This window comes from Ammodytes marinus (genome assembly GCF_949987685.1).
Source record: "Ammodytes marinus genome assembly, chromosome: 15".
NCBI classification, from domain to species: domain Eukaryota; kingdom Metazoa; phylum Chordata; class Actinopteri; order Uranoscopiformes; family Ammodytidae; genus Ammodytes; species Ammodytes marinus.
This window is the reverse complement of record NC_137219.1, coordinates 16,756,962-16,784,796: the sequence shown is the minus strand read 5'-3', so window position 1 is coordinate 16,784,796 and position 27,835 is coordinate 16,756,962. Positions and strand designations below refer to the sequence as shown.

General features: G+C 42.7%; 3 protein-coding genes across 3 annotated transcripts in view; 1 reads left to right on the top strand and 2 right to left on the bottom strand.

Moving 5' to 3' along the window:
• The window catches only part of dnajc17 (DnaJ (Hsp40) homolog, subfamily C, member 17), a 35,269-nt gene extending 21,275 nt beyond the window's left edge, over positions 1-13,994 (top strand). Inside the window, exon 11 of the mRNA XM_080041934.1 lies at positions 13,730-13,994. Within this exon, the coding sequence (XP_079898060.1) occupies positions 13,730-13,843 (114 nt within the window). The 3' untranslated portion in view covers positions 13,844-13,994. The remainder of the gene's footprint in view (positions 1-13,729) is intronic.
• Positions 486-6,074, bottom strand: LOC307261395 (cdc42 effector protein 2). Its single transcript, XM_080041935.1, has 3 exons — positions 5,706-6,074; positions 5,438-5,597; positions 486-2,870 (listed from the first exon to the last, which is right to left on the bottom strand). Exon 3 carries the CDS (start codon positions 2,743-2,745, stop codon positions 2,155-2,157), a length of 591 nt encoding a protein of 196 aa, XP_079898061.1. The 5' UTR covers positions 2,746-2,870; positions 5,438-5,597; positions 5,706-6,074; the 3' UTR covers positions 486-2,154.
• Positions 13,995-17,476: 3,482 nt separating the features above from the next.
• On the bottom strand, positions 17,477-19,648 carry gchfr (GTP cyclohydrolase I feedback regulator). The gene is made up of 3 exons (XM_080042945.1): positions 19,525-19,648; positions 18,860-18,954; positions 17,477-18,155 (listed from the first exon to the last, which is right to left on the bottom strand). Exons 1-3 carry the CDS (start codon positions 19,558-19,560, stop codon positions 18,026-18,028), a joined length of 261 nt encoding a protein of 86 aa, XP_079899071.1. The 5' UTR covers positions 19,561-19,648; the 3' UTR covers positions 17,477-18,025.
• Positions 19,649-27,835: the final 8,187 nt, after the last annotated feature.

Below are 27,835 nucleotides of genomic sequence, written 5' to 3'. Positions count from 1 at the left end.
AATTAGGCTTTGAGGTGTCATTGTAGCAGACGGGATCGATGTCCAACCTAAAGTCTGTGTGACTGAATAGCTCTTTCTCCTGCTTATCTGGATGTAGAAGTCTGAATATAAGAATCTGCGGACGCACCCTGGTTAGCCATTAAAGGTCAGCTCTTTGTGACACAGGTGTGTGCAACGAAGCAGGGAATGGTTAACCACTCAGCAGTTGTGTCAAAGTCCAGTTTACTGTAATACAGTACTCTTGACTCCACATACCTCTCTAATTTCGGCCTGTGTGTCTCACCACCTTGAAATAATATTGTGCTACTTGTAGCCTTGGATGATCCAAGGCTATGATTTCTCTTGAAACTGTGACAGACACGGCTTATTTCCTCCACAGTGGCTGCTGACTGCTTAAAAAGCCAAATAAATGTCTTTCCATCAGGGTGCGTAAACATTCTCATATGTGCTCTCTTAAAACGTTGACAAGAGCATTTATATCCACAAAACCACCAATCTTGGAATTTGATAGACATATTTCTTTACTTCTGTAAAATACAAAACAGTACACTTTCAAACACAAGAAATGTTTCACAATGTGTTATTGTCATGACATATTCAAGAAAGAGTGGCATTGATGTACATTTTAAAATGGGAGATGCCAAAACAGATATACAGCGCAGACGTACCCACAGACATGGCTGTTTCTGTTTGGACGTACATAGAATCCTGAATCTATTGCTGGAAGCGGGACGCTTGTGGTTCGTATATTTTGCACCATGACCCGTGGGGAACATCGGAATTCGACTGGTTCTGTTTTTTTTGTTTACCTGGCAACCCCCTGCTAAGACCCAGACTGTCCTGTCCCTGACTCTCTCATCTCCAGACCTGAGGAAAATGAACCTAAGATTGTCTGTACAAAAATTTCAGCTTGACCGAATGACCGTACGTGCTAACATTTAAGTGCATGTGTGTGTTTCCCTTTACTTGTGTGCCAGTGTATGTGAGATACATACATGTATTTTTCACTTGTCGGGGGTCTGTTTGGTCAGAAGGTAGTGTTTAAACCCTCATCAGGACTTTTTTGCGGCAGTAATGGATGTCTCTGGTCCTCCTCCCTCGACACCCCCTGCATGTGTGGAAGTATCACGTTACCCTTTACCACTTTCCCTCTCGTGCGCCACTCACTGAAGCATCAGACTCTGATTTCCAGCTAAGAAAACAGCCTGCTCTTGCTTTTTTTTTTTTCTCTCTGAGGTCCTGGACCTGTGGCCTAGGCTTGGTCTGCAGCCCAACCTGCCACTACTGGCTGGCTTTTTATTGGAAGCAGAGCTAAGTGTTTGTTTTCACTGCATTGTTGGGAATGAGAGATGGGGGGTACCTTGGTCTACCTTAGAGAGGGGCCTCTGGGATGCGTGCGGAGGAAAAATTGCCCTCTGCACACAATAGATTGGCAAGCACGCCAAGAGCCAAGACATCACAGCTCGAGGACCTTGGATTCCAGCCGCAGATTTTCTTTTCTTAAACACAAAACTCTTAAGTCTTAACAGCCGTCTTTCAGTGCTGTGCTGTGTGGTTTGGGGGATTACAATAGCAAAGGAGGGAAGCAGAAAAGAGTGAAAACGTCCAGCTTGAAATTTTTAAAAATAAGACAGAGTTCAATTATTAACTTAAATTTTGTATCCAGCTCTGCAAGGGGTGAACCTGAGGAGAACATTAACTTTGTGTATTTGTCTTTTTTTCCCCCTCGAACCTTTCAAACAAGATTATGTTTAATTTTTAACAAATGCTGTGGACCACAGTGTGCTATAGAGACTAGAATATCTGGTGCTCTACTTAAGAGTAAACTCATTATCTTAGAAATTTGCTGTGATGTCTGATTCAAACAATTCAAACAACATGTTTTACTGAAATAATGAAATAAGACAGACTTTTCCATCTTGTGTATCAGTTTTTTCAGTGAAGTACTTCACCTCCATTAAATATTTGGTGCGGAAAGTTCTAGTAACCGGGGATTTTAAAATCGGATATCCCCAGTCAATGCGACTATGAACCATCACTTGAAGATTGGTTTGTCTGCAAATTCAGAAGTGTGTCTCAGAGAACAGTTTGAGTTGAATCTCTTATCCATATTCCAAACGTATTATATAGCCTTTTTTTGACCTTCTATCTTGTCTATTTGTGGAGTTTTTCCATCACCTGGAGAACATCATCCAGGATTGAAGGGCCCAGGTCGAGGCTAAAGGAAAAGCCACTGTCCTCGTCGTTTTGCTGTCCGTCTGTAGTGTTCCTGAAGTCTGTGGAATCTCCGCCCCCAAGTCCAGGGCAGCGAGTCTGACCGGAATCAACATTATTCCCAGTTTGGTACACATCCTCCTTTTCCATCTCTCCGTCTCCTTCGTCACTGTCCAGAATGGGCATAGAGTTGCATTTCTTTCGGTTCTGAGATGCTTTCTCCCGACGGCCTACGCGCCAGTCGGGGCTCTCTGGACACTCTGCCTCATCCAGGTTCAGACGCGGGGGCTTGGGTGGCGGGGAGCAGGCCAGAAGGAGATTCTGTTCGCTCTGGGAGCTTTGCAGAAGCAGATTGTGGCCCATTTTAAGGAAGGACAGGTCTCCAAAGCTGTCCGTGTGGGCGTTGTTGCCAATATGCGAGATGTGGCGGAAGTCAGCCAGGGGAAGGCTGATCATGTTGACGGACAGCCGCTTCCTGCTGGCCCACCGACCAGAGGATGGCTTTCGGTACAGTGACGTTCTCAGCGGCATCTTGGCAGATCTGTTGATATACACTTTAGTGTTTTATATGTCCTCAAAAGTCTCTTTATCCTTTTGTATTTCCTCTTTTGCTTCGAATCTTTAGGAAGTGATGAAGCCTAAAAGCATAATGCCATCTGAAACGAAACAAAAAATAAAATGAAAATTAGAATTTATCAAATGTTAGTCTGATACCAAGTTTCTTGTGAAGGCAATTTGCATCAACACTGCATGCTAAATCCATTTTTGATCATTCAGGTTCCCCTTTCATCTTGCGAGAATATGGAGCAGGCTTTTGCTTGTGCTTGTCATGTAATTGAGCGCCAGATGTGATTATTGGACTGTTTCATTGTCGACAGCGATTGTTTAGAGATCGCACCTGCTCCACTTGGTCTAATGAAATTCAGCATTATTTGGCAACAGAGGGATGTTCCAACAATGCTTTGAAGCTTTCATTACTAAATATTTACTTTTTAAATCCCTGATTTTCCCATAAATTCAGGTGTGGTCTGCTGTCAGTCCTCTGAAGGAAGTCCATTAGCTTACTTAAGACTTCCAGTAACAAAAGCAACACAAATGCAAAAATGGTAATTACCGTATCAAAGCGAGTCGTATCTCCTCACATTTTGTTTTGGGAGAATGCAAGGTTTTACCGTAACTTCTGACAGGAGTCACGGTGATAACTTCCCTTTTGAACACATGTTTATAATTTTGTGATAAATACAAATTGCTGGGAAGCAGTTAGGTTATGTTGCTGCAGAATGAGAGTTAGGGGAAGGTGGGGTGATTTGTGCAACTTTTTACTCAAAGTGATTTTAAAGTGAGGCCTTGACAGTTAAGTCTCCAACTCAAATATGTACATATATTTCAGGATGTTGTGCATCCCTGGCAATAAAAACTTTGGATCTGGAATAAACTGTTTAAGAAATATAGCTTTCGGAAAAAAAGTTGTCTTGTCGCACAAATCACCCCACTACGTGGGGTGATTTGTGCGTCATTGTGTCACAATGACAAAGTCACCATCATCATCTTTCTGGCCATCTGAACTCTCATCAGTGGTGTCGTTAAGTGGAATTGAGATGTCACTCTCTTCTGAGCTACTGTAGACAATCACTTTCTTTTGGTGACCAGCGTATACAGCCATGCCACTGGCACAACTCTCAGAAATGTACTTTGCACTAGTTGCTCCGTGCTTGTGGAACCAACTGCCACCTGACAAATGTGATTCCCCCTACATTACTGCCTTTAAATCAAGGCTCAAAACCCATATGTACACCCTGGTGTTTCCTCCCCATTAACCTCTGCACTACTTACTTACCTCTGCACTACTATCTGTGTTTATGTGGATGTATGGGCTTTACGTCTTTTATTTTGGTTATTGTTATTTTACCTTCATTGTTTACCTACTGAATGCACTATGTACAGCACTTTGGACAGTGCAAACTGTCATAAATGTGCTTTTATAAACACATTTTACTTACTTACTTACTTATAACTCACCCAGGCCCTTGCGCACAAATCACCCCATCCCCAGAATTTTGGATAATAGGCATGATGCAGCAATTTAGGGTTGACATTGTGCTAACTATATAGACTCAAAGTGTAGCATACCAAAGCACTAAAACATGTGTCAAATGTTTTCAAACGTGTCTATAATTGTTCAGACACAATAATCAAAAAACCTTGATCATGGAAATTTACCTTTGAAAGGCAAAACACAGTTTTTTGAGCTTAAATGTGCTTATATCTTATTCCTTGTGTCTCCCTTCTTTACAGGATGAGTCAAATGGATGGCTCTTCTTAAATATGTGGTCACATTTCCAATTTCTTCCACGGTTTTCTAGAAACAAGGGGTTTTGCAACTTCCAAAATGCACAAATCACCCCACCTTCCCCTATATGGTGTCCCTGGATGTGCAATCTAATGAAATTAAATATGGTTATTTTCATAAATAACATCACACTGTACTGAAGGAATTACATTTAACAGTAAGTCATCCGTTATGTAATTTAGTTTGGGGATTTTGAATAATCTTTAATGTTTCACTTCCACCAACAAAACTTAAAAGGAAACACCTTGGGCAAAATGAAATTAATATTTTATTTTTTTGGCGTTCTGTGACCTGTAATCATCTTTAAGTGATTACAACAGGAACTCAGTGAAACAGAACTCGGTTAACCAACACCGGCAAGTCGATTAGATCATCTGCTCAGTGTCTGTGATTTTACGGTCTCCCAAACAGCTTTGCCCACATTAGATCTGTGTTCGTGACTTGGAACACTCACTCTGTAAATTTGTAAGCCACTACAGCAAACAGGTTTTGTTGGCCTGTAAAGGTTTTACCGGCACTTTAGTAGCAGCGGGAGATTGGAGAGCATGGACACAACAGCATTCCTTTCCAAACATGTCAGTTTGGCCAAGGAGGAGTCTTAGGATTTCTGCCATGAGGATCGTATTCAGGAAACACTTCGCGACCAAGTAAAAAATTAAAGAAGCCCAATAAAACAGATTGGCCAAGAAACTTTCTTCAAGTATCTTCCCTCAATGCTGCAGTAACGATTGATCTTTGAGACAGATGTGTGATGAATACTTTAACCACAATGCTCAAAGGAATTGATTTCAAGATTGTTTCTTTCATGCAGTTGTTTGTCTAATAAGTCAAATCACAGTAGAATAGACAAAGATTGATTATTTCAGCTCTTACCTGTCTTGCTGAGCAAATACAGGCTATTTGAATCCCACACTTGTACACACGTCTCACATGTCAGGAGAGTAGGCAGCGTCTACCTGCACACCCTGACAAACTCTTTCCCTGACATGATGGGGCTTGTTCAACCGTTCCAGAGAAGACCTGGTTGTACCGCCTTGAGACAGAAAAAACAGAGTGAGATAAAATAGTCTTTCTCCATTGACACAACCAAGTCAACTTTTACATTTAGCTGTAGCATTTAACCGCAGAGAGTGTCTCCTACCTTTGTCTACGCTGCTGCTTAGGTGGGTGTTGTCAGTCCTTGGACATTTGATCCCTTTTTTTCCTTTTTTTTTGTTCACCTTTCCCAGTGTAAACTCCCTCTTGTATTGCAGGGCTCTCCAGGTGTGTTGCCGGTGAAAGTCCTCTTTGCATAAAAGAGAGAGAGGCCAGGTGAGGTCAGCGTAGAAGAGTGTTAAGGCATCCAGTTGGTCTCTTTTTGTCATCACTTTAGTCTTTTCTTAGTTTATATTTGCTGTCTTCCCACCTTTTTAAAATGGTTGCCAGACATCAGATGATATCATCCTGGTTGTGCTGTAAATTGGCCTTTTAGACACAAGTATTAAAGTAGGTCTTGCTGTTCGGCAGGCTGCACCCATTACCTATGATGAGAGAGAGTGAGCTGAGACTGATTTGATGCCTGCGATATTGAGAAATACCAACATGCGGGCTAAGCTACGGCGCACAACTGCTTTCAAGAGCTGAATGGTGAAAAAGTGTTTGAAAGAGGGGAAGCTTTAGTGAGGTTGAATTTGTATAGGTTTGGGAGTGGACAACAGGTTGTGTTTGACAGTGTGTGTGTGTGTTGTGTACATTGTGTGCTTGTGTTTAAAAGGAAGTCATAGTCAGTGAGCAAACAGGTCAGTCACTCGGGAGGAGGGGGGTTAACCAATCTCTAATCTCCGTGTCATTGTCCCTCTGCACTGCTTATTTCCTGATTTCCTGCTTACTGTTGGCTTGCCTAAAGCCCCAGAGAGCAGCCCACTCCACAGGCCCTTCTGCCTGATTGGAGGCCTATAGCGTCTCTATGTAATCAAAGCACACTATCGCACACAGACATGTATGAACAGGGACACCGGATTGCACAAGAAAGATAACTTGTTGCGTTTCCAGTTCTCACGCCTCCCGAGTGTTGACTTTGCCTTTGTAATGCTATGGCAATACCATAATGAAAATTGTGTCGGAACAGCAAGCTTTTGTTCTGCTCTATGGACTTTGTTTGTGTTAAATTTGGCAATGCTCAAGCATTTTATTGTGCTCACACAGGCAGTGACTGTTATTCAAGTTGTTCATGCCCTTTTGATTGTTTTTTAGCTATTTAATCTACTAGAACCTGTGTAAAGAGAATATATTTAAAAGAAAATCACCACCATGATCTGATATAATGAACGTTATGTTCCAGCAGAGAGGAGGACACGCCTGTGGATCCCTTTGTCCAGAGTCTAGTTCAGTCCTTTCAAATTGATCCAATAAACAATAGGCGTGCCGCCTGATCCTCTCTTGTTCTCCCGCTCTGCATCCAGCGCCAGAACAGTCTGCAAGACCAGACACAATGCTCACGCAAATTAAATTATCATAACATTTACTCAGAATTTTTTTGAAAATTTCTCTTCTGAGAAGCCCCCTCCTCCTCCCACCTACAACCACAGAACTGCTTTCATGCTAGAAGACAATCAGGGTTATCTGCGGCATTTGGGAATGACCTCAAAAGACCTGCCTTCTGACCAAGGTTGGGCTCACTCTGTAAGTTGTGTTGACATGCTATGTAGCCTCTGGGCCAATGCTTTTAGCCCTAGCTGGATTTTTGTCTAAGCCTTTTTTCTAAGGCCTGACCATAACGGACAGTGTGGTTTGATGCTGCTATGCTGGGCCTGAAATCTGGGATGCTGCGTGTTTTTGTTGTTGCAGGATAAAAAGTGTTTCCAGATATTGCTTTGACTGGCGCTAGAAGCCCAAACTGAGGCTTTGGTGGATATTCTTCTGGCCCTTTGTTGTGTGTTCTACAGCTTCCGCTGTATCTGGGCCCTTAGACAGCAGCATTTAGACTAGATTTACTGCAAGAAACTGTCTCATTCTTTTATATGAAAAACATTTGCAATGGCGAAAAACTTAACTTTGGGTTATTCATGGATGAGCTACAAGCTGAACCATCAGTATGAGAAGCAATAGATCAGACAGTCAATTCCTCGCTTATAATTGGGTAGGGCACTTCATCGGTTTTTCTCTTTTCTACAACAGTTTTGTAGTAGTTATTCTTTAAAACTTCCTTCAATCATTCCTGGTGAGAACATCACAACACCAAGCTTGTATTTGTCATCATCATCCTAACCATTGTCGTCACGCTTTGTCTTCAAAGTTATGACTCGGCAGACACTCACTTGAATGACTGCCACATGACACAGATCTGACACCAGTCAAAGTCCAGGTGTTATGTTACCGCACCGCATACCATGTGCAGGCTCATTAAAGCATGACAAAGCTTTCAGTAACCTAAGGTGACGTCAGGTCCAACACAGTGAGGAGGTGAATAGGCTGGATAATTATGGTAGGGTTGCAACAGAAGTTTCTCACGATACAATGTTCATTGATGCAGAACAATAAAGCTAAGAGCTTTATTATTTACGTTAGGTTTTGAACAAAAATATCTTTTGATGCCTATTTTTGCCTTCCAGCACCACCTACACTGTTAACCATTTACACATGAGTTTAGGGAGATTTCATGGGAATTCTAGCAGGCTGTGAGTGTAACATGCAAACTATTGAACTCTAATATCCTGTCCTCCTCCAGAAAAGGGCAAACTTTCCCCCTCAAGAAAATATACATTATTTAAAGGTAATTTTGTGCTATTACGCAGAGTAATATTGAACTTGTTTTGATCTCTTTGTTGCACCCACAGAAAACTCATGTATTAAAAAAAAAAAAGTTATGTACATACAGTATGTATAACTCAGACACACTTTTTTTCCACAGTGATTGTGTGCGGTCAGGGTAGGCAAGGCTGGGAATGTACTGCTGGATCTCCTGGCACTGACTCATTATTAATTATAGAATCATGGTTGGGATATTTAGATTACTTTGAAAACTGGAAATTTGATATAAACAACATATAGCAGGATACATTCCACTAGCTGTTTGTTCTGCATATTAAATATATTTGGTAATATAGGCCTACATACACAGAGTGCACACGCATTTAAAATGTTTTTGTTTGGAACCTCTTTTTTTTCTCCCCTCATAATGGCAGAGCTCTTTTTGACATCTCCAAGGTCCAGGCTACATTCTTACCCAGTCCTGTGGCCCCTTTTGTTTGAATTGGAAATCGGTTGCAATCAGAGGGCTTTTCTCGGAAGGCACGGATGTAAAAGACATAATTTTGCTTTTACAACGGTGTATTGTTGGATATTAAAGAGGCCAACCCCCCCACATCTCCCTATTCTAGGATCCCTGAGCTCATCCATCATAAAGAGAAATGCCAGGGCAACCGGAGTTCAGGCCTTTGCTGCCATTTCTCTTTTTCACTGTTTATTTCCTTTACTTTAAGACTTTCCAAAGGTACTTTCCGTCTCCGTCCAACAGGCTTCTATTCTATCCAATACCGTGACCACGTACAACCACATGCGAACTCGTCTACACGTACTGACACCTACTTACATTGCACCTCACATCCACGGCTGCCTCCCCCCCTCCTCCCTTTACCTTTGGATATTATTGGCTACATCTGCAGTCCACACGCAACGGCCGCTACGTGCACACAGTGTTTTTTCTGCCTTCGCACATTTTGTGATGTGAAAGATCTGCATTTTTCTGTCACCGATGTAAAAAACGATATGACTTTGATAAGAGAAAATAGGGCTGAATCTTGTGCCTCTTTTCAATTGCATTAGATTTTTTAAAATAGATTGTATGTATTATACATACACTCAATCTCTTTCCCTGTGTAGTTTTGAGGATGCCGGTAAATCCTGCAGCTGGCGTATCTATAATAATTGTCACAATCAGAGATCTGTCAATGTATTCGCTAAGTCTACATTTGCAGACACTTGGCTTTTGCTGTCAAATAAAAGGAGGGCCTGTCTTTCAGAGCCATTCAAAAACCAGATGTTCGCAGGACACACGCATGTAAAGGGTTAAATACAGGAAGTCGATTTGGGCCTTAATCTCCATGTAGTGTTTGTTCTTCACTAACAAAAACAGTATAATAGACCAGACCTTTGGGGTTGTGTGTGCCTAGTATTATAATGAATGATGATTAATCCTATACCATTTACAAAGCTTGAGTTTAGTCTGCAGAGGAATTTCACCTTGGCTCCGGTGTTGCATGTGCAGTACCTCTGCCCTGTGCCTGTTTGTTTGAGTTAGTAGGAGTGCTTGGGCACCAACACATAAGCACACGCACACACACAAATGATCTCTAAATAAGTGTTCGCATCTCATAAATCACACACTCCATAGCCCAGACAGCATATAGAAGCACAGACTACGCCACCACACACGCTCGAGACAAATAGTTCCTTGATTAACTTCACCAGAGTTCATTGGAGGCAGAAATGTTAGCCTGGACCACAGAGTAGGCTTGTTAAGTAAAAGACATTTCTTCTCTCCTGGCAGCTAACTCTGTGAGAACACTTATTGGCTCAGTGACTGTCTAGTTAGAGATATCTGATGTGTTAATGGGTAATTCAGAGTTGTAAACTGCAAGATTAAGAGACAATACTCATTGTAATGCTAGTATACCAACTAAAATTGGTACTACATTTCTTTAATGTCACTACAATTAAGTTTTAGTTTCTAAAGTAAGTAGTCAGCCAGGAGGTTTTATTTAACCAAATGTTCTGTGATAGGTGCTCAAGACAACTTCAAGCTTTTAATGTTCAGTTAAATACTTGGATGGCTTCCTTGTTTATCAGGTTGCAGAAGGAATATTTATTGTCATTTCGCTCCCGCTCTCTCTCTCTCTCTCTCTCTCTCTCTCTCTCTCTCTCTCTCTGTTCCTTCGTGTGTTGATTTAAATCGGCATAAGAATTGTGCTCCTGGCCAACAGGACTACATCACTTCAATTAACTTCAATTGTAATGGCGGGCATTAACAGCGCTGTCTCTGACAATGCATAATAGAATGTATATGCTCCAATAAAGGGAATGGTGGGACACTGAAATATGAAACGAGTATTAAAATGATGTGAATACGTTTTGCAAGTAAAAAAAGGTTTTGGTGTAGATAGAAGCAGTCTCATCTTATAGCCGCTCTAGCCAACACTCTTCTGTCTCTATTGCATACACACACACACACACACACACACACACACACACACACACACACACACACACACACACACACACACACACACACACACACACACACACACACACACACACACACACACACACACACACACACACACACACACACACACACACATATTTATTCCCCTACTCATTCACTCGTGCTCACATGCTAACATACTCACACACATCTCACATAAACACACATCAAGAAAGTTGTGTAATGTGCAGCTGATCTGACAGCTTGTGCCAGTGGAACACAGTGGCCACCTGCGCTGCGAGAGGCCTCCTGCTGTGTGTGGGAAGGAGTGTGTGTGAGAGAGAGAGAGAGAAAGAGAGCGTGTGTATGTGTGTGTGTGTGTGTGTGCACGTGTGTGTAACACTCCCTGACTCACAGCACTGGTGGTATTCATGATGTCATTACTGGCCTGAGGTCATGCTGGGGTGTGCTGTTTGGAAGCCTAGCCATGTGCTGATGTCACACAGCTAATCCTCAGCTTGTTTATATGCGTGTGTGCGTGCGTCTCTTTTTACTACCATCCTACCTCTGCGGTGGCCTCGTGCCCTCCTCTCTCGGCTTTGTACGGGGGCCCAGTGTTTGTGTTCTGTGGTTTCCTACTAACCCTGGGCCCCCAGTGTTCCTGCGAACACACGCACACACGCATGCAAAAAGTGTTTGGTTACAGAGTGATGCACTGGCCAAACATGTACACTGTAAGTTAACACTCGAGGCGAGGAAACATCCCTCATCCCGAGAAGAAATGCGTCACACTGCCCATAAAGCACCTGTTAATGCTCAGAATCCCCCCAAATCTTTGACCTAACGCAGTTTGGCATGGGCACACTGGGTAGAGAATAGGTCAGATCAGACCAATTCGGACTTCATATATTTTTCTTCTGATTCACTTCATCGTAGTGGCCGGTAGAGGGCAGTGCAGAGTCGAGCTATATGTGCTGAAGAAGAGGGAGCGTTTTCACCAGCTTGTTTGTATACTTGCTTGTGTTTTGTTTAATTTGAAGATGTGAGGGTTCTTTATTTACCTAATGGCGTTCGCGTGATATTTCAGAGTTACGTGTCAGACAAGGGCTTGAGCTCACAGCACTGGAATGATAATAGCAGCTTTCCTCAATCCACCGTTTGAGGTGGGGTGGTTGGGGGAGTGGGGATATAAATTCCCCTCACAGACCCTCTCTGCTCGTCTTCCTCCATACCCTCTTTCTCTCAGCACATGGGTGCTGGAGTCCCTGTGATGTTTTCCAGATGCCTCAGCTCACCGAGCGCATTGACAAGGACCTACCTCTCCTCCTCCTCTCTCCCAATCGCTCTCACTCACTCACGCCCATTCCTTCATGCTCGCGCTCACTCACTCGCTCTCTCCTGCAGCTCACTGTCTTGTTAAAGAGACACTTCCTTGGCCCGGCAGACTTCCTGGATATAATCCTGCAAAACAATGGCTTACTCTGTAGACACATGGCCGCTCTCCCTTTTCAAAGAGGCATGATGGTCCCTGTTAGTGCATATGAGCGGGTTATATAAGTATGCACATATGAGCATCATCCTTGGTGCGTTCAAAAAAGAAGAAGAAAATCATTGCCTCACTTCTTTTCAATTCCCTTTCATTGTGCCTGGTTGTGTGTGCTGCTGCTGGCCTGTGTGTGGCATTTGTGACAGCACAGATAGCGAGTGGTCTGTGTTGTGTTCGTGTGTGACGTCTGGCCTCCGCTCCACCCTGCTTGATTAGCCATTAGCCAGTGGCTGCCCTCTCTCAGACCCCCCCCCCCCCCACAGTAAGAGAATCTCTCGCTGTCGTCGTTCAAGCCCAAGCAAGCAATCACACACACACACGCAGTAAGAAGCCGGAGTGGCTGCCAGGCCTAATCCAAGCCCTCATTTTGGTGGTTTAATGACCTCAGGCAGCGGAATTACCCTGTCATAGTTGCTCTGCGGGCTGCCGTCTCACGCGTGTTCACCCTGCCGGCACGCTGATGGTAACTCAGATGCTCTCATCTGTCCGAGTGCGCCTCTCCGCCGCTGAGCACACACAAGCTCCGGTCGTGAAAGCAAACAAGACAGCTGACGGTGACAGTGGTGTCATTCGCTCCATGTGCTGCCTTTGAGTCATGTTGTCATGATATTACAGACACTGTGACTTTTGGATGACTCCCTGCCAGTGTAGTAGCTCATCAGACATTTTCCTAGAATATTGATTATTATTAAAATCAGTGGCACTTCCACTGATTTTTAAATGTCAAGATCAGTTTACCCGTGGGGAGTACTACACATCCTACAGTTGATGGTGTGTCACCTGGGTTATCCCGGCTTGCTCTCTGAGGCTTCAAATTTATGAGTGAAGGAGTCTGAAGGAAATGGGTTGTTTACCAGACGCAGACTGACTAATGAAAAGGTTCCGGGGAAGTGGGTTCGATGTAGGAAATGTAGATTCCAGGGGCTTTGAAACTTGACCCATAAATAGGGACTTAAAGTGGGGAAACCTTTCAGAAAAGACTGATGTGCTGACAGATGTTTTTTGTATACTGTGAAGTAAAGTTGCAAATATTTTTCATTATAGATGAATCATCTTCTCGTTAGTTGTTTTGTCCAACGAAAAGTCCAAAACCCAACTCTGACTCTGAATTAATCGATTATGGCTTTGTAGATATTTTTGTTGATACACTGTAGAATTTCTTGGGATCAAATACTGTATTATTATTATTATTATTATTATTATTATTATTATTATTATTATTATTATTATTATTATTATTATTATTATTATTATTATTATTATTATTATTATTATTATTATTATTATTATTATTATTTCCTGATTTTGCCTGTATTAAAGATAGAAATGACACAAAATTAAGACTAAAGACAGAATGTGCTTTTGCAATCTGTGTACATTGTTCCACGTTATAATAATAATATTGTCAAACTTTTTGATCCGTCCCTCTCTCCCACAGGGCGCCCTGACCAATGAGCGTGACTATGAGAGCGTGGTGATGATGAAGATGAGGCAGGCCGCCGAGCGACAGAAACTCATAGAACAAATGCAGAGAGACGACGAGGACGAATGAATGACGTAGCATAGCAGCACCGTGCTCGGTACCTGCCTGCAACTATTACATGAATAAACCTGTTTCAGGCTTTAGTTTCATAAGGCCTCTTAAGATTTTCCTTTTTGTGTGTTTTTTTTAATTATGTAATGCAGTATGTGACAAAATAAATCTTTTTAATAACTGAAAAACAAAGCTGTGGTTTTAACCAGCATGTTATGTCTTTTCCTTTATTAAGTACTTAGGATGACTGAGGCAGATACAGAGTAGAGAAGAAGCGAGGGCTCCTGCAGGATTCATTGTTAAGCTGTGTGGTCCCAGAGGTAGGAATCCAAATACTCAGGCTGAAGAGATGAATCGGTACCTCACATTCACAGCTTTAAACATATTATATCAATGCGTGGTTGGATGCCAATGATGGTCCGATAATTACTTGGTGATCCATATTTTAATTGCAGTTGGACTTATTGTCCATGTACAGTTCCGTCTATTAAAGCTACAGTGCGTAACTTCGGTCACCCCCATTGGTAATTTGGAGAAATTACAACAAAACTGTCCACGCATCTACATGAGGTAAGCCTTCAGTGATCGTGCATGGTTTTTGTTCCTTCTGCTGTACGTCCAGGTTTTTCCGTGGCAGTTGAATCAACAACTGAAATTATTCGTGGGCGCTTCTTGAGTTCCTGCGCCAGTGTCGGGGGGGCGACACCAGTTTGTAAATGCTGCCATACTGAGAAATACACATTTTTTGTGGATCTGATATGCTTTATCAGCTTTGCGTCAACTAATTTTACAATGGCTTGAATGTTACCGACATTCATTCATATGAAAAAGTTACGCACTATAGCTTTAATGGATACATAATTCAGTCTGTTGACTTTCTGCAATAAACTGAGATGAAAAGATACATATTTTCAAATGTCTCAATAGTTCTGAGAATTTGGCGCATGTTTTGCAATTCATAACATGAATACATTTCAATATATCCTAACACAATACTCATTTCTTAAATACTCATTAGACAATCCCCAAAAATGTTTACGTCTAATTAATACATCAACCTCATGTACTTAAAACTAAAGTTATGTTGATTTAAGACATCCAGGGAGTATCTTGTCTTTATTCATTGTGTTGTAAAAGAGCAGAATAGCCCTGCTACACCAACCTTTATCAAAATGGAAAAATGATCGTGTAGTAAGGTAGGAAAATACATTATCCTATTATTGTATCCACCTTAGTGTAATGTAAACGTTAATTTAATCTTTTCTGTATCCTGCATACTTGTTCAGGAACTCTGTGCACAAGTTGTGTGTTGTAGCAATATACACTGTGTGATGTGACTGCGTTGAAATAATTTCCCCCCTATGTTAAACCAGTAATCAGAGATAGGAACACTAGGTAATCTTTTATGGAAATTGTTTTGGTCTCACGCGATGGAAATCAACATACTCTGAAGGCCCCTCCATTACAGATTTGATGGTGTAAACGATTGTCCCCTGGGCTTTGTTTAAAGTATATCTAAAGCTCTACTCCAGACCGAAGAGGCTTTTATGGACTGCAACATTTCAAGGCTTAAAAATGCTGTTCATTCACCTCTGGGTTATTGTTCTGAGGTACATATGTGACTGGACAATAGTTTGTCATCTCCATACAATATACATATACTTTAAAGGTAAGTTAAAAGAGGGAGGGGGGGTGTTCATGGTGTAGTGGTTGGAACCCCCCCATAGAGGCTCAGTCCTCGTCGCGGCGGACGCGTGTTCGCATCCAGCCCGTGTCGTTCTCTGCATGTCATTCCAATCTATGCCCCATTTCATCTCTGTCTCTGCAATGTCAATAAAAGCATGAAAAATACAACATCAAAAGAAAGGAAACGAGAGAAACAGACTTCGTCCAAGGGTAAGAAAAACCTCACTAATTAGTATGTTTTATCTAGTTTGTTTAATCAGATTTTTATTTTTAACAAACGACACAGCAGTTTGTCGGGGGCTTTGGTGCTGAGCTAGTTCTTGGCAGGGAGAGGTGACTTTTATAGAGTCTTGTTGTCACTGCAGGTTGCCAGGCAACTAGCGGAGACTCCGGGAAGTCACTGGTCCCGGCCAAGAACTTGTCTGGAACGTAACTCACCATACAACCGCGTCTGGCTCCAGCTTTAAATTGAATGGACGTGACAGTAGAATCGATCTTCTCATCAGACTCTCAGCGAATAAGCCAATTCATTTTTTTCTTTTTCTGCAAAAGCGAGGAACTATTTCTATAGTCACTGACTGAAAGGCTTTTATGTAGGCTAAGAACTCCTGAATTTTTTCCTTAGTGACTTTCACCATATGATAACTGATGAACTATAAAGATTGAACAATAGGCTACATTTTTTGTATGCATGGACCGGCTTAAACTGAATAACATACTTAATAAGCTACTTTCTTCAAAATAGTCTACCTTCCATCCTGAATTGAGCATTTAAAAAACAAGTTAATCGAAAATGTTTAGCTGTTTCACAATAGGATAACAGATACCTAGAAGACTGTGTTGCTTATTTATGCTCCCTAAAGTGACACACTACCACTCTGTGGCCCACATTTAGTCAGACATTACAGTGCCAAACTGCTGTGGTCACTCTTGTTTTGTAATAAGGTCCTCTGTTTGTGGAACATCTATCCATCAGAGTAGTCTTATGTTCCTGTCCCTCAGGGGGGTCTGTGGCGTAATGGTATGTCTTTATGTGTGGGCCTGTGTCCTGTGACTGCGCTTTCTCCCGTCGTTGTTATGGCATTGTGTCATTTAGGAGCCGCATGGCAGCGCCGCGACATCCAACCCACCCAGTCATCCATCTCTCTTGCCTCGCTCTGCCTCTGTTACACAATGTCCAGCTGTCGAACAGAGCGGTGTGGTGTGGTGTGTCGGGAGACATCTGCTCCTCTCCTCCTGCAAAATCCCCTCATCACATGGTTTTGTTTATGCGTAGCCTTTTTCATATCCCGGCAATCTGAAAAAAGAGAGCCCAGAAACACACAAGCTCTGTCCAAACGACAACAGAGGAAATACAATTACAGGAAACACATTCAGCACCAACCCTGCCCTGAGCCCATAGTGGCCTGTGCTGCATGCGAAACCAGGATGGGATGCTCTAGTCTCTATCCTATTTACAATTACAGCAGAGCCTTGGAATCTTCATACCATCTTCCTCCACCCTGTTTTCTTTTATATTGTCCCGAGTCAAACTTTGTCACATAGCTGACAGCAGTCTGGAATCTCTGTGATCTGGTCACAGAGCTGAAAAGCACAAGGACCTTTCAATCTTTAGTGCAGAGGTGGAAGCTAAGTCAAGTGTGAACTGGTACGAGTTTTGGCTGTGAGCTGGCTGGCAAGGTTTCTTGGTTTTGCGGGTTAGTGACCCGCGCTGGCCCCAGACATGCGCTGGCAGACCTGGGGCTGTAATAAAACCACCCAACGTGTTTTGGCTCTCAGACAGACTCCTGCTGCGTCCAGTGTGCCAGCAGTGATGAGTGCAGCATCCGTATAAGGCTCACATTAAGAGTGCAAATATCCTTTTTCATTTGTGATGATTGCTAAGTGTCTTTCTAATGGATTATCAGAAGGCCATATAAGCATGTGTTTCATTTTGTCTGTGGTAAATCCAATTAGGATGCAAATTGTTTTCTTTTATTAATTAGGTACACAAGCAATCCCCATCATTACATCATTTACGGTAATCATAAGCATATGATACACTGATACAAAACTTTTTCAGACAGAGCTGTAGGTATAAAAGCATAGACAGCAGATTGGGAGAACTGGGTCAGGTCTTTTGCACAGGCTGATTTAACGGACTCTGATTTTGTATTATGTTATATTGCTACAAAGGCCTATTACAGTAAAACTGGCTCTCGCTCCCTACACTTGGTCCCCTGTAGTAAATGGCAAACAATATGGGTAAATGGTCTTATCAAATCTATGGAATGTAGTTTGGTATTCCTCTGTTCTGGCTAACCTGTCAAGTCATTTGTGGTTATCAGAAACTTGCCGTCTGGATTAATCTCACTCTCACTTGACAAAGGGCTGATTTTGAAGCTGTCAATGTGTCTAGCGAAGACCCGAAGTGAAACAAAAGTTGACGAAATTCTTCAGCACAACTCCTTCGTCATCTCAAAGGCTTGTGTTGGTATTTTGATACAGTCAACAGTACAAAGGCTCAATGACCGATCAGTCCATCTCTTTGTGGAGGCACCACACCAGCGTCTGACCCACCCCGGTCATTGTCAGCACGCGGAAGCCCATCTTCTCCAGCTTGTCCAACACCAGGCGAGGCGGGTCGTCCACATGGTACTCGGAGCTAAGAGAGCATAAACACAAAGTCATTTTGACTTTCCACACATGTGGGATTTTGCTTTCTTTCAGTAAACTTTGCTTGGAAAGTAGAATGCTGTTAATTGTTCAAGTACTTGTTCACTTCCTTCCACACCTTGGTTCATTTCCCAGCAGCATTTGAATCAGATTGCCAATGACAACACTTCCCTGATCTGTATTCCATCAGCTTGAATGGTTTATTGTAAATCTGCAAAGCAGCGGCCTTGCTCGTCCACATCTGAGTTTTTTCTCCCCCCCCCCCCCACTCCTCCACGTGACTTGATCTAAGCTCTGTTGTCAATATGTACACGTTAAAAGCCAAAATGAAAGAAACACCAGTGTTAAGTGCCTAAATATGGATACATAAAATTGCCCGGTGTGAGCACATTTGCAGTACACCTGGGAGGCGATCCTGCATGTGTGCGTGTGTGGAGCCCTGCATTGGAGCGATGCCATGACAGTTTTTCTATTCATGGTTTGCAAAATGTTTATAAAGACGGATCTGCAAAAATGATTAAATCAGGACAGACATTCATCCAGCCTTGGTGCTTTTGTGGCAGATATCCTTGACCGCCCTATGCCTACAAACCGTTTAAGGTTTTTCCTTGGTCTGATCAGTTAACCTACCACATTTCCTTTAGCCTACACATCCACTCACTAAAATAACAAGTCCCCATTTTCAGTACTCACAAATTGTTTCCCAGCATTGTTGTTTTCCTTGCTCCCAGGTAATTCATGACAGCTGGATCAGAGTATTCGTCTCCCACGTTTGTTGGTCCAGTCTCCTGCAAGAAGACATTCAATCATATTAACTATATGGCTTCTAGTTTGCTTCAGATTGAGTAACAAATGATTGCTTAGCCAAAACAAGGTCTGTTGTTTGTTTAGATCTCTGGCTGTATCACCGGCTACACCTGTAGCCCTGTCTGTGGCAGGTGCGGATCATAATCTCTAGCAGCCTATAAATAGATCATCCAATACTCAGAGGCTATAGAATTAGGCTGCTTCGAGACGTGCAGTCAACAGAATGAACATGCGCAAAAAGAGGCCGACAACTGGGCAACATGTGTTTTTAATTTTAACATGGCAAAAAAAATACGAGGAAAAAAAACACAACCATACGCACGCTGCTTGCTCTGCTTGTAGCCTTGACTGTTTGTTGTTTTCCAGCATGCACAATAGCCTACTACAGCCCACTGCGTAAATATAATTTGCAATTGACGATCCCGATTGATTTGTAGCATGCATGCGCTGCCTAATACTACAATACAATGCCTGAATCTCCATCGCGTCTCCTCCAACAGCGTGACAGAAGTCATTTATACAGATGCGGGAATCGGGATCATGATACGCACCAGCCGGATCTGCGTGCTGATGAACATGTAAGGCATCCCTGCTCCCTGGCGCTGGACAGACCGCTATTCCTCTGGGAGTGAATGGCTCAGGCGGGATTTCTTCTTCACGGACGTGACGGTCCCCTCTCCGAAAACTTGCGCTTCAGCTGAATGCGGAAACACCCACCGCCGCCGACCAATCAAAGCTCTTCCCCTCAGCATCTGTCCACAGCGTCGCCTGCACGGTGCATAAAAAAAGTATTGCTCAACTGATGTGATCGGTAGTTTGTTGACACGAGAAACGTTGGCCAAGTGCATGAATAGGCTACTCTAGTATTTCTCCTTCGCAATTATACATCCTCAGTACAGAAGTCCCCTATGATTTCACAGCATTCTGTGGCTGGGAAAATGTCACCTTCATATGTTAAGTCATTTGTTTAGCAAGACCCACAAGGCATGAGTCTACATAATGACTGAACAGCTTTCCCAATGCATTAAGCATTTTCCTTTTAATCCAGGCCACATTTTTTTTCTATTTTGTGTGAAAAGAAATACAAATTTTTGGAGCACTGCAATTTGAGCCCACTCTGTCCATGAGTCCACAGGGATTCATTTGTACTTAATATGTTATGCATATTAGTGTGCATGCATGTATTACATAGAACCAACACTGTCTGGGACTCTAATTTCCTCCCCAGATATTTATCAATTTCCTCCTTGGAGCAGCAACAATAATTTGATCAGTCTTGTGACCCGAGAGAGGGAAATGAAAGACACCAGGAACAATGGGCGAGGACTCTGATACAATCAGCAATATGAATGTAATGTCCCACTGATGCCAGAGGAGCCTGGTGATTCTTTGACATTCAGTATTATAGGCTTATGCATGTCATGATCAGTTCGAATAAATGCCCATTACCGCAATTAATGTTCAGCCTATTCTCAGTGGTCTACCATTAAATTTCTTTTTTCTTAGTTGACCTTTTTATCATATATTGCTGCTACATTTGATACAGCTCTGCAGCTCTTGTGAGAGCCCCTGGATGCTGCCATGACGGTTTCATCACCGTCTCCTTGAAAAGATCAGGGCCTTTAATCCATAGCTCCTTTTATTCAGGAGGACGCAGGTGGTTGGTGAGAACTGTTGAGAAGATTGTCACCTACTGGCTTCTTACATCATTGTCATGCAGTTTGTGTTGCTTTTCTCCTTGATTTTCTCTCACAGCATCTTCCACATTGGTCAAACACTCTCAAATTGTTGTGCACAGTGGTTCTCAAAGTGCGGCCCGCGGGCCAATGGCGGCCCGCGGAAACATATCTGGCGGCCCGCATTGAATTATGAATTATTAATTTTTTTTAATTTTTTTTATTGAAACAGACGGAGGGGATGCGTCCCCCGTAACAGTAAAAACAGTACAGGGGTCGAAATACTTAAATATCCCTCCTAATTGTTTATATGCATTCCCCAATTATTAATAATAACACCCCTACAGTGGACCGTACCATCTTAAACTTGCGAAGTTCGGCTGGCCTCTGCCTCTCGATGCAGACGGCTGGTCAGCCTCCCGCAGTGCAGCAGGCAGTGTAGTGGTCCCAATGTAAGTTGTTAGATAGTGAGCTTGTCAAGCCCAATACGATGCACTTTCTCACCTTCAAGGTGAATTAGATTAGGTCAAGTGTCTGAGGATGGATGCTAACATTATCTGGTTTCTAACTATTTTGCCTAAAGTTTAGCTAACAAGCTAACGTTAACTAGCTGCTGATAGCCATGGAACTATCTGCCTAGTTGACTGCTGATAGCCCACCCGGTTTATTTCCAATGTATAGTGTCATAATAGTTAACACTGCTGCTGCATCATGAGTAGTGAGTCCTACAAAAAAACACTCCAAAAGGTGATACGTTTTCAATGTGCAGAAAGTTTTGAACAATAAAGTAGAATAAATATTTGAATGCAATACAGAATGAAATCTAGCCCTTCATTTATTAATTAAAATGTGTTAATTACACATTATTGGATGCAGTACTTGTAAACTTTAAAAATGCAAAGACACTGGCCATTCGGCGGCCCCCGGTCCAAGGTTGGGTTCCTAAATTGGCACTCAGCTATCAAAAGTTTGAGAACCCCTGATTTAAATGAATACAGACTGTCACCGCGTTTTGCCTCTTTGAAAAAGAGCAACTTGTTGTTTGGCATATTAATGTTTTGGCTCTCGTGGTTTGTGAGATGAATGAGCGTCCGTCTGGATCCTTTGCAGCGAGAAAACAGAAAGGGTTTTCTTGGTGTATGTGTCTTTTCTCCTGTTTTTTTCATCCCCATTCAACGGAGTCAGCGATTCTGGAGAATGGTTGTTGTCAAAATAACTTTTGACAAAATCAGAGAATCAACCTTGACTCCACCTTTTTAACAGGAGACCTATATACTTCAGGAAAGAAAAACAGGAAAATCAGCAGGGTTGTCACCGAAGCCCCCTAAAATAAACCAGAGGACCCCCTCCCCCCCCCCCCCCCCCTACCCAGTTGCCAAAAAAAAGAACACTCCCTCCAAACACGTTCCCTGCCGAGTCGTTTCCTGGACTCCCCGCGGTGTCTCCCCTGCTGCTGGCTCATCTGCTGCTTGTTACTGGAGTGCAGGGTCACCTCTCCTTTGACCTGTGGTGACAATGGAGCTCGTCCCCGGTGGGTCCACAGGAAACCGCTTGATCTTTTGACGAGGCCTTTGCCTTCACCTTCTCAGCCAACGTGTGATGGCCCTGTGGCGGTAACAGTTTCTTATAGCTGTTTAGCTCGCATGGCTCTACTGTGCAGAGCCCTCTAAAGGTGGAGACAGCGATTCTGGAGAACGCTTGTTGTCAAAATCAGTGACAGTCTGTTTACGATCAGCGACCTGTCCGTACTGGTATATGCTCTTATAACGGGCATGTTGCTATAGCTGAAGTGGGCCCCTTTGTTTACATAAGCTTTATTTACATACCAGTTTAGAGCGTCTTTGCTGTTTATGAAGACCGGATTGTTTTTCTGTGCACACACAATACAGACAGGTAGCGGATTGTGAGGAGATATTCACGGATGTTGACAAAAAGTGATTTTCCCAACAAGCGTTCCCGAGAATCGCTGACTCCACCTTTTTAAACAAATCAATATCACCTGCAAATACTGAAGAATTATACATATGCAACAGGTTCAGGAGCGGAATTTGAGTGTCAGAATGTAAAATAGCCTTCCCTTAAATGTGTGTAACTAGAAATGAAAAAAGTGGCACCTATAGGAAAAATGAAAAGATGTCCATTCTTTAAGAGTAATCCATAGAGGACAAGCTACTGTATATACCAAAACAGAAACGCAGCAAACCAATTCGCTCTTGGTAAAATAAACGTTACGTAATCCTTATGTCTGAAGTCCAATGCCTCAGACTTCCCACACACAGCATGGAGCGTTGTGTGTGATAGATGATCGATGTGTCGGACAGATTTACACTCGGTGTGAATACGTGTGGGTGAGGAGCTGCACGGGATAGCTCCGCTGCTGAAGCAATCTCTTTAAATCACCGAGTGGGAACTGAATTGGAATAAATTACACAGGAGCAGGCAGCGTGTTTATGTGATGATTTACTGTAGATGTATGTTGAAGTGATATTCCAATATTCAGCCGAGAGATGTAAACTGTGGGAGAGCAGAGGCAGCAGGCGGCTCTCTCTGATCGATTGGGTGTTAGGGTTACACTCCGTATAGGTTTATATCTGCTTAATTGTGATGAATCGCTGTATTGTTGGGACATGTTTTTTTTTCTTCTTGTTGAGACTTTCGTAGGCTACTTGCGCTTTTGCACTGGTGTGTGTCTGCATCTGCCTGTGCAGTTGTGCGTAGCTCTCCTCTGAGAAGCTTCACAGTCCCTCCTCTGGAAGCAGAGACATCTTTGACCTCCTTTCCCTTGCTGTTTTCCAGATTAAACCCAGCAGCTTACATAAAGTGTCTCCGAGCTGCAGAGATATTACCCAGCAGCCTTAGCAAGGTTAAATTCTCCCTTCCTCCTCCTTTGTTATTTTCACCTTACCTCACCTCTCTCCGCACTTTTTTTCACTGATAGATGATACCGCTGGCTTTAGGAATTACGCAACACATCATAGCTGTACGTATGCCGCTGTCGACAGGTTAACATTTTGTTGAGAAACACCAGGATGTGGTTTCAGTGGTTTCGCATATTGGAAAGGTTTGTTTGGGGAGACTTTCTCCCCGTGATTAAGAATAATGTCATCAGAAATTTGGAACGACACGCTCTCACACACTGCGTCTTTTCTCTCATCGCCTCGATCCTGAGCTTGATTTTGTAGGAGGAGAAGTTCCCCACGGGCTACCGCAAATGGGACAGATTGGGCTATTAGTTACAGGAAACAACATGATGCATAATAAACATGCAGGAACAGAGACAAGATGGAATAGGGCTTGAACCTTTCAGCCATATAGCTATTGTAGGCTGCATTCCTCAGCCTTGTCTGTCTTGCATCCGACCGAGTTTGACCACAGTAATGTGCATTTACTGAGTCTAAATATAACTACTTAAATGCAGTTAGACAGGGGGAAAAAGGAAATAATTAGCAAACCCATGAAAAATCAGGTGCATCCATGTAAAAATCACTTTCACAACAGGATTAATGAACATCACGTTGTGAACTTTTTTGCTCAAGGGTTCAGCCTAACTTTTTTTCATTTTTTCTTTTTCAGAAACTTATAGTGAAGAATTTTAGTTTTTTTGTTGACTGAAAGGACTCCAGGAAATTCAGGTTGCGAAATGAGGTAGACTCTAACATTCTGAACTATCCCCTTTTAAAGACCCCAGCCTGACCAACACTTTCAGCTCTTTCCTTAAGATTTACTTCCTCTCATTACCACATCATAAAGTAGTTTATTGCCATTTGCCCCTGTAATCAAACATTTGCTTGATTGGAATTAGATGAAATAACAAGAACACTAGGTGAACATTTGCCTTGAAAGTTTACCAGCTTTAATTGAGTACATTTACAGTAGTTTAATACACTTCCCCCCGATTAATTACCATGCTGTAGAAAGCACTTTTAGCAAAAGGGTGTGTTAACGTCAAAATGCAGAATCTGAGTGCATTGTTAAACTCGACAGAACAGCCGCTTTATTGTCTATCACATCTTGTCAATGTCACTGAAGACACATTCATATAATATATACAGACAGAGAGATGGATGAAAAGTCTGTAAGAGAAGTGTAATTGGACCAGAGAGAGAAGAATGACAGCATGGATGCATACCGCGAGGACTGAGTCACATCATCATTCCCATCAGGCCTGCAGTTATTATCATGTTTTTTATTATATGTTGCAGCATGTGGTTGTTGTTTATGGACAAGTCTTGCAGAGGTAATCTGCCCAGTGTATCACCGCAACTTCACTACACGAGAAATGGCTGCTCCTAGAAAAACAACTAGGACAGCGGGCTTGGCAGGAGCGAAGGGACAGCTTGACTTTGTTTAACGCATAACAACAACAGTAAGACTGCACAATGGCTGCCGTGGCAGTTGCCCTGTATTGTGCAGGAAGCTCTGAGAAGTTCCACTGGTTCACACTGAAACGTCTTAACAGCTGTATTGTGCTGCTTGACATGTTAATGTGACATTTCGAAAAGCAGCTGCCTAGCATAGCGGTAGATATTGATATTTTTTCTTTACCCGCTTACTGTTAGGTTACTTTGCTATCCAACACTTAAGTTAACCCACCCTGATGTAAGGGGCTGAGGCGCTTGTGATTTATTGGGCCTCTTCAATCCTTCACGATTGTGTGTCGGCAACCGAAGCAGACGCTACATTGTCCCATTCAAAGCGCAACATGATTTTCCATTAATAAATCAGGGGGGCCTTGAAATGTGGACTGTCTGCTAAATATCCGGTCTGTGTGGAACAGTATGAACAGAATATCCAGACGTATAGTGGTCTTTAATATCGCAGCCCACAGTCAACAGAATAATCACGTGCAAGCAACTTCAAAGGCAGAAAAAGAGAGCGACAAACGATGAGAGTCAATTATGTGAAAATGATGTCATGGTAGTACTGGCTCTGATCAAGGCCATATGTCTTCTGGGGTTCCCTTGCTGTCCCCATGCTCTGCATCTTTCATAACAGAATCTGGGTTTTGTTTTTGGCTGTGAAATGATTGGAAGTACAGGTGATGCATACAAATTGAAGTACAGACCCCAGGCGTGTCAGTGCAAACAAGCTATATTAAGAGACAAACTGTCATCAGAATCACTGCAAAACACCACTTCAACACACGACAACACTAAATCACCATCTGGCACTGTGATTCTATTGCCTTGTTCTGACAGATAACAAGTAAATTGCCATCTTGGGTCTCAATCCATGAAGGGAATGCATCCGGAATCTGACCATTGAACACGTTTTCGAGGGTTCTGAGGTACGCTGAGGCTGGCGTGACTGTCGTGAGTAAGTCGGTGGGAAGGGGAAACGTTCTGGTTTTACAAGATGATAGATGAAGTTGAGGGCAGAAAGGCACATTCTTAAATGTAGTGCGGTCGGGGGATGGTTGCTGTGTTCCCAGACCGATAGATCACTGACACTTATCTAATTCATAAGTGGCTGCTTTATTGAAAGTTTTTCAATGAGCAAAAGCAGAAGGTCACGGGGGGAGACACAGACACCCACCCTGCTACACCCCTCCCCCCCATAATAGACACACACACACACACACCCACACACACACACACACACACACACACACACACACACACACACACACACACACACACACACACACACACACACACACACACACACACATGCTCTTTGATATTTGTTCATCTTTGCTTTTTCACTCGATTTCTTTCTATCACTCTATCTCACACGCTATATTAAACCGAGTGGGTGGTTGAGTAATGAGGCTCACCACAATAATTCAGAGCTCCCTATCTTATCTTTGCTCGTTCTTGTCTTTGTTTTCACTGTTACTCCTTCCTCTAACGGCTTCTAGGAAAAGCCTGGGTAATCTCCAACACTCCTCTTTTCAGCATAGACCAAATTGCATTCCAAATAAGTCAGAGCCTCCTTATCTCCTATCAGCACTCACGCCGGTGGGTCACTTTAGGATGTCGGGATGTCCCAGATGGAGCTCTGCATTCCGCCATGTTGCTCTTGGAACTCATCTATTCCCATAGATTGGGAGTTAGGAATTACGAGCTTGGAGATTTTGGGAGACTTCTATCCCAAGTTTGTTAAATTTGGCTTTCAAGTCAAGAACAGTAAATTGTATGGACTCTGGACTGTTGGAACATGTTGAACGAGGGGAAGTTTCCTCGACATGGCTTCCCAGAGCTGTAAAGCGGTTTCAGGCAATTGTATAAATCTAGTGTTTTTTTTTCATGCTTTTGGTCATATTGTTTTTGGAGTTTTTTTCCTTTTGCTCCAGCTGTGGTAGAATGGCCTAGACTAGAGGAAAGGTGGCCCACTAGTAACCATGAGGTCGCCGGTTCGTTCCCCGGCACCGGACAGGAGGGTGTTAATTGTAAAACTAGTAGTGGCTGGTATTGCGTCTAAGGTGCCCACCATCTTTACCATTGTGTCCTTGAGCAAGACACTTAAAGGTGAAGTAAGCTATTTATATATGTTAATATAAGTGTTAAATCGCTCTTTATTCATACAATGATCACTTATATACAGTTGTGTGCGCGTTTCATAAAGCCAATCTCTCAGTCACTCGCTCTGCATGTAATCGTCAAATAAACTTTTCGGGGATCCCACTACTAATAAGTTATAACCAATCAGAAGAGAGAACGCTACAAACCGGCACCCGTCTCACTGCCGGTGCATGTGCATAGCGACAGATGGGTTAATATGTATGCGCCTAAAATGGCGGAGCAGGTAAAATCCTTCCCAATGTCTGTTTTGATGGTTTTTATCATGTTTTATCACCCTTATGGATCTGAGATGATGCTAGATAACTCGCTGCTTGAAGACCGCAGTGCATTAATGTGGTGACGCAGGGACGAAGGAGGGGACTGCTAACTACAGTCACTGACAGGAAGTTAACTAAACTGACCATTCCGCTTACTGAACCTTTAACCCAAAACTGCTCCAGGGGCGCTGTACTACGGCTGACCCTGCGCTCTGACCCCCTCTGGAGTGTGGTAACTTGAGAGGGGAGATGCGGAAAGACAAATTTCAATGTAACCATTGACTAATAAAGTAACTAAACTAAACTAAACTTTGTTGTAGGGTGTTTAAAAAAATACATTATACAAGTACCATTGTATGTAATATCAATAAATAGTTGATCTCTCACACAAAAACCTCAAAAAAG

Coding starts and splice junctions, on each gene's coding strand:
- LOC307261395 (XM_080041935.1), bottom strand. CDS start 2,745: ATGCCGCTGAGAACGTCACTGTACCGAAAGCCATCCTCTGGTCGGTGG.
- gchfr (XM_080042945.1), bottom strand. CDS start 19,560: ATGCCTTACATGTTCATCAGCACGCAGATCCGGCTG. Junction 18,955..19,524: donor TCAGCACGCAGATCCGGCTG/GTGCGTATCATG, acceptor GTCTTCTTGCAG/GAGACTGGACCAACAAACGT. Junction 18,156..18,859: donor ACAATGCTGGGAAACAATTT/GTGAGTACTGAA, acceptor ATGCTCTCTTAG/CTCCGAGTACCATGTGGACG.